General features: G+C 35.4%; 2 protein-coding genes across 2 annotated transcripts; one reads left to right on the top strand and one right to left on the bottom strand.

Annotated features, from left to right (window-relative positions):
* Nucleotides 1-340: 340 nt before the first annotated feature.
* Nucleotides 341-4723, bottom strand: mats (MOB kinase activator-like 1). Its single transcript, XM_073073371.1, has 5 exons — nt 4562-4723; nt 3916-4082; nt 2732-2959; nt 2361-2524; nt 341-2135 (listed from the first exon to the last, which is right to left on the bottom strand). The coding sequence occupies exons 1-5, from the start codon at nt 4573-4575 to the stop codon at nt 2055-2057; spliced, it is 654 nt and encodes a 217-aa protein (XP_072929472.1). The 5' UTR covers nt 4576-4723; the 3' UTR covers nt 341-2054.
* Nucleotides 4724-4945: 222 nt separating this feature from the next.
* On the top strand, nt 4946-6514 carry ND-MLRQ (NADH dehydrogenase (ubiquinone) MLRQ subunit). The gene is made up of 3 exons (XM_073073372.1): nt 4946-5114; nt 5719-5865; nt 6379-6514. Exons 1-3 carry the CDS (start codon nt 5073-5075, stop codon nt 6433-6435), a joined length of 246 nt encoding a protein of 81 aa, XP_072929473.1. The 5' UTR covers nt 4946-5072; the 3' UTR covers nt 6436-6514.
* Nucleotides 6515-6743: the final 229 nt, after the last annotated feature.

The raw sequence follows: 6743 nt of genomic DNA on the forward strand, positions 1-6743 counted from the left end.
ACCGGAGTTACTTTTATGAAAATGAACATTATATAATCTGAGGCAAAACCATAAGACGACTCATGAGCATACAGTCCAACAGATCATGAGTGACCATTTCCACTCCGATATAATTGAATTTCTGTCTGAATGAAACTGAATTTGAAAGCCTGGTGTATACCTAATACATTTTTATATCAAGTTTAGTCTTTTACCACTGCAAACCAGAACACAGCAGTGCTGGTATCATAAGGTAAAAACTAGTTTGTTTTACTTTCGAAGCACTTGGATTTTTGGTAACGTAACAACTGCAAAGAATTTGCAAGCGGAAGACTTCATATAAAATTAAACTTCAAATATATAATTTTCATTACATGTTTATTATTTGCATCATATTACATGGCTATTTAAATAAAAATAAGTGTCAGTCGCACACGAGTCAGATGTAATTCGACACAAAAATCAACAATTGTAAATGAAATGCGCAAAATATATCTACAATACTTAACTACGAGAGATTACAGCGTTAAATAAAACATTCCACCGACACGTCAAAGTCATCGGATCTAGAAATATTACGCGAATACAAACGTTTATGGATAAGTCATCACAATAAATAAATAAGGAACTTAACATAACTAGCGTCGCCGCCGGCGCGAGGCGGCGCAATGATATTCTTGTCAATAAATTCGTTTAACTCTATTAATATAAAATGCTAATCCTAGAAATGCACTAATCACGCGATGGTACCATTTACGCATCTCTTCGGTTCAATAATAGGCACTTTCCGTCGTTTACGAATACGGTTCTTAATTTCTACTCCCTGAGATTGCATCTTCGCTATGAAAAGCTAAGTCGTTCGTCGTACAAAAATAATACCACCTGCCCCCGAGGTCGCCCCCGGCCCGCCCGTGCGACTGTCGCCGGGATGGCAACTCCAAAGCGGTATATAAACATCGCTGTATCAAATCTAAAATCCTTCTCGAAGATATAAATTGCATCTATTAAACTTATACAATAGTGGAGGGCTAACTTTAATACGGAAACGAGTTTTAAAAAGTAGGTTTCAATATTATGATCCTGATGATGTGGTCGACACGAAAGCGGGGCGGGCCGGCCGCAGCGCGAGCGATCCTTGTAACGGTTCTCGCTCCACGAGAGACCCGTCTCCGAGTAGTATATCACAAGATTTTACATCAAATCTAAATACATTAGTTATAAGAATTCACAAACAAAAATTGGGGTGTGATATATAACACGGGAAATAACTCTGACTTAAATCTACGATGAATGAATGCCATCGTTTGAAAATGCATTTTATAAGTTACAAATAATTATTTAAACAATCATTTACTATCTTATTTGAGGATAGTGGACCATTCGATCGATTATTCTCATGAATAAATGTAAAAAGGACGTTAGGCCTCATAAAACCAGCATCGTTGGATTACAAAATTATTATCATTATCTACTTTTCACTATTTGTCTTGAATTGTGTTCTTACACAATGATTATATTGCATATCATGTGAATGATATTTCCGCACAGCATACATTGCTATGTGGGCTTGTAAACGTAATACTTCGGAGGCACACCGCACGGATCGCAACATCGCGAGAGTGCGAGAGTGGCGCTCGCGGCGGAAATGGAATCCTGACCGCAGCAGCCGGATACAAGTTAATTAATATTTCGAACGTAGCCACAAACATTCGTTAGCCGCTTCAAAAGTCACTACTTGTTTATCACAACAGAACGTGGATGCTATTATAAGTAAGATAGAAATAAAATACTCATCATCACATATAAAAAGATTATTGCTTTATGATTCGAAGTTCTAAATGGTCCTATCGTTGCTATGATTCTGCCGTATTTCCCGATCGCGACCGAGAAATTGTAGAATGTGTCTCCTGAAGTATTAGCGTTAAAACAATCGGCCGAGGTTGATAATTCTAGAAATACTCGTAACACGTTTGCCGTGACAATTTAGAAAAAAAAAACGTTACAAAGGTTAATATTAACGTACGCAACTCAAGTACCCATCGCGAATGTCATATCTAACAGCGGGCGCGCGGCGCTCACCGCGCCTCCTTGGCCGTCAGCTTCTCGATGAGCTCCTGCAGCGGCGCCAGCTCGCGTCGCTCGATTAAGTTGAATTCCTGTAAACCAAATATATTCATTATTTCATTTCCGTAAACAATAAATGGATCGATGGAAACTACAGAACGAAACAACGGCAGGCTTGCAATAAAGAACAAAGGATGAAAGATATAACTCATAAGTATTCGAATTTTAATTCGAATGTTTTATCCACGTGCTAAAAGCGCAGCCTGTGAGCTTCCTTCGGGTGCAGCGTGACGAGCAGCGAGTGCGGGGAAACGCACCTGAACGAAGAAGATGAAGTGCTTGAAGGAGGTGTTGAGGTGCGCCTCCTCGCCGAGCTGCACCACCTCGGGGAAGTGCTGGTGGTAGATGTGCGCGTACACGCGGAACAGCCGCTTCAGGATCGTCTTGGCCATCGACAGGAAGTTCTTCGGGAATGGCACGCCTGCAATGGACAATGTACAATCAAAATAGGTTGGTAACTTGGAGTATTAACTTTCAGGCTAGGTTATCAGAATTTTATTAAAAAAAATTACTCTGAAGTAGTATAATTTTATTATTGCCTTTTTATAGGATTTCGAAAATCCCGTGCATAATCTAAAAGACAGTCAATATGTAGTTTTAAATAAATAAGTGAGAATATAATATATACCTATTTTGGAGGGAAATAATGTCTCATCGTCGAGTTGGTCCTGCGCCCAGGTCATGAGATAGTCGATGTATTTTGGCGCGGAGCATTTGATGGGCTTCTTGACGGTGTGGCCGTCCGCCCAGTGGTACTCGTACTTGGGACCCGCCGACATCACCGCGCACGACTCCTCCGTGCAAAACTCCGTAATGGTCCCATATAACATATTTATCTGGTTGAAGAAGTCCACAGCTGGAAATAACATTTTAAATATGTGAATATTTATCTATTATTATTTTAGCAGTTTACTTAATTAATATCCGTCAGCTTTATGACTGGATGTATATACCCCTTTATGCGAACTTTCTATCTTACAATTCTCCCAAAAGGTTTAATCAAATGTTTATGGATGTCTGAGTAGCAATATAAGGTCATCATCCACAAATAGGTACAGCTCAGATATGCAGCACATTGCTATAAAACAGTTTAGAAAATCAAGATACATTTTTACACTCATGCTAACTCAAAAAATCATAAGGCAATAATAATAACAATAAAGGCAACATATTCTTACAAAAATATTTTCATCAATAAAATAAAACTAAATGATTTATTAAAATAATACTAATAGAGGATAATTTGAATAATTTTGTAAGAATTGCTACCTGAATTTCATTTATGTGAGGCATATTGTAATGATAATTCAATACCATTTTGGTCGAAACAATACTCTTGCACAATGGACGCATGTACATGGAGATATGACATGTGTCACAGGAACAATGGTGCTTTATTATTGCTCACACCACTCACAGATATGATAATAAGCTAATTTTAATATAATCCTATCAATTCCTTACATATAACCATTAAGTGTTTTAACATTGACCCTTAAGTAAAAATTAAATATTGTGTACCAAGTTTTAAATAAAAATATTTTCATACATAGTATTATAACTGTAAACCCTTAATGTATGTACAATGACAGGATTTATGTAGTATTACTCAGCGTATGACAAACCAGTATCATCTGTTTCCTGTACCTTATCACTGGCTACAGTTACTACAGGATACTTCAACACCACAACATATTGTGACTCATGTGCTTCAACAAAAAATATTCTTAGAATGTAATAATTAATGATGTACAAATGAGTGGCAAACTTTTAATACTGTTTAAGAATATTATAATTATCATGGAGTCCTACTGTTAACTGCAACCCATTCGTTGAGGTCCTCGCCCTCAGGCAGCATGACGGCGAGCCGCAGGTTGCCTGAGCCCAGCGTGGCCGCTGCATGCCGCATCAAGTCATACTGATGTGTTCCTTCTGGAATGTTCTTCTTTGGCTTAAATGTCTTGTTGGATCTGCCTCCGCTGCGTAAAAATTGTTAATAGTTTAATAAAACTCGTATTTGCTGCAATTCTTTTTTCAAATTTTATTTAATGAGATAAAGCCAGTAAATATTTCAAGAGTAAATATGTACAGGATTTTTTAATTTGTCTCAATTCTTATCTTTACAATAAGGAATTTAATATATGCTGTATATGTATATGTTTTATATATGAAATAAATAATCCTTTTCTTATTAAACAGTATACAATATGTATGTATATATGAATTTTTAATTTAGCTGTCATAAAGCATACTCAATATCTCGCTATAATACAAGACTTCTATTTGTAATCAACATAACATTTACAATATAGCGCTGCACCTTATATTAATAGTTATTATGCTTATTTAATGTCATTAAAGAAGCTTCTCCAACAACGTAAACAAGACGTCAGAAACGGAAGACGTTCAGTTATAAATAGACATGCACTTCGCACGGCGTACTCGTGTAAATACTTACAACAAAAAGCTCATCGTAATAGAATATTGATTGATATCTTTCAACTATCTATACTATCTCCGTGTAAAATAGCACCAAATCATTAAAAATAGGTTATGATACTAAAACAATAAAATATCTTGACTCAAGCAGCACAGGCAGCTGTCAAACATCTGAGACGACTAATGTTGCTATTGTTGATTATAAATTAAGTGAAAATCATTTTAATAAGACTATGCAGTGTTTATTGTTTAATGTATGTGTTTTATTGATATTCTGTCATTTTTATACTTTTGATTATGAGGATAAATAAATAAGGAAAATATAATATTGGTGGAAGTAGAGGTGGAATTTTTTAATTGTTATTTTTTGCGATGGTACTCAAAAATGTTTGGAGTTATAGATAATTTGACATTGACATTTTTAGACAGAAGAGATTTTTCTTGCGCAGATACTAAATCGATCAATTTAGTAAAAGTCTGCATTGTTTCCTTGTTAGCGTAAGCAGTATCATTGTAAAAGAATCAGCAAAATGCAAGGATTAAGTTTTCAGAGTTTGAAGAAGCACAAGGCGGTAAGTAATTCTGCTAACTGAAACTTCTGCGTCTTTGCTTACATAACTAACCTATACATGCTTATCTTTTAGTACTCTCATATGAATTTTGTGCAATATTTCTAAGCGATTGATATTGTTGCATAATCTATCGTTGTTTGAAGTTATATTTTCTAGGCCAGGAAAACTTGAATATATCGCCTTATTCGCCATGAACAAAAAAAAATCACATAGGTGCTTAATCTTTGATTATTTTCAAAAGTAAAGCAGATGTTCATTCGTAATAAAATTTATAATGAATAGTTATTTTGATACTTATTGCTTTATGGAAACTAATCGTTTAAAATAAAGACACAAGTTTTGAATCTTAAAGTTTTCAAATGATAGAAAATTCATTTGCCTAATTCGGATATTGTTTTTTTAAAGTTATCCTGCCGTTATGGCTTTCTGTTTCTTTGCATACTCATGTCAAGGAGTCATAACATATTAATGAGCCCTAGTATTTCACGAGAAACAAAAAGTAGATGGTCTAATCCATTATTTATCTATGGTTACACTTAATCATATCAGATAACATATATGTATTTTATAATATGAGACAATAATATAACCACTTTAAAAACAGCTCATCCCCTTATACGTGTGCACGGCCATTGGAGCTACGGGAGCCGTGTTCTATGTGTTGAGGCTGGCCACGCGCTCCCCCGACGTGACATGGAACAGGCGCACTAACCCTGAGCCCTGGCAGGAGTACAGGAACAAGCAGTACAAGGTGAGTCATCTCCCATGCATCTATAGTAGCTATATGGACAGATTGGAGAGCAATGATGCACTAATTTTCCTTATATAACAATATTTATTTATACCTCCTAAGATACTTTTATGTTGAATCTAGATCTAGAAAGTTTCCATTGTTTAAGTTATACATAATTATGTTGTGTATGTCATACATACCTACTGATACATCAATACTGTTTATTGCATGTTCATGCTATTTAAGAGTCAATATTTACTAAAGTCGTTACTGAACAGTCAAGAAGGAAGAGCTCTTGTTAATAGTATTATATGTGGTACAGCTCCACATAGGTCATATTTTACAACAATATTCTAAACCCAGAATTACTTAGTGAAGGGGATTTGTAAGAAAATCAATATTGTCAGCATTGCCAATGATCATAATTAGTGCTTTCAGCGATCATACCTGAAATATTGGAACCATTAATAACACCTATGAATTTTTCAAACAAATTATATGGCATTATTAATTCTGTATATTTTATTTCAGTTCTACTCCCCCATCAGGGACTACTCCAAGGAGGAGTCGCCTGCACCCAAATACTAAAGATTCTGCTCTGTTATGTCTACAGTTATTCAAACTAGAACACTTTTATTTAATAAATAGTATTATGTGATCGAAGAAATGTGTTTTATTATTTACAATTATCTCATCTACATGATAATAATGTTATGTCTACACATAACATAATTGATTAATTACTAGTGTGCACCTTAAGGTGAACACAGCCTCATTTGTGTCTTCAGCTATCAAAGATATAAGCAACAATAATTACAAATTATAGGTATAATCTGCGCCAAACACTAGTCCGCTCTGAAGTTGCTGGAAGTAGGTGAAGTCATACTATGGCGCGC

Source organism: Epargyreus clarus, unplaced genomic scaffold (assembly GCF_041222505.1).
Source record: "Epargyreus clarus isolate Ecla_fem2 unplaced genomic scaffold, WU_Ecla_fem_2.2 ptg000005l, whole genome shotgun sequence".
NCBI lineage: Eukaryota > Metazoa > Arthropoda > Insecta > Lepidoptera > Hesperiidae > Epargyreus > Epargyreus clarus.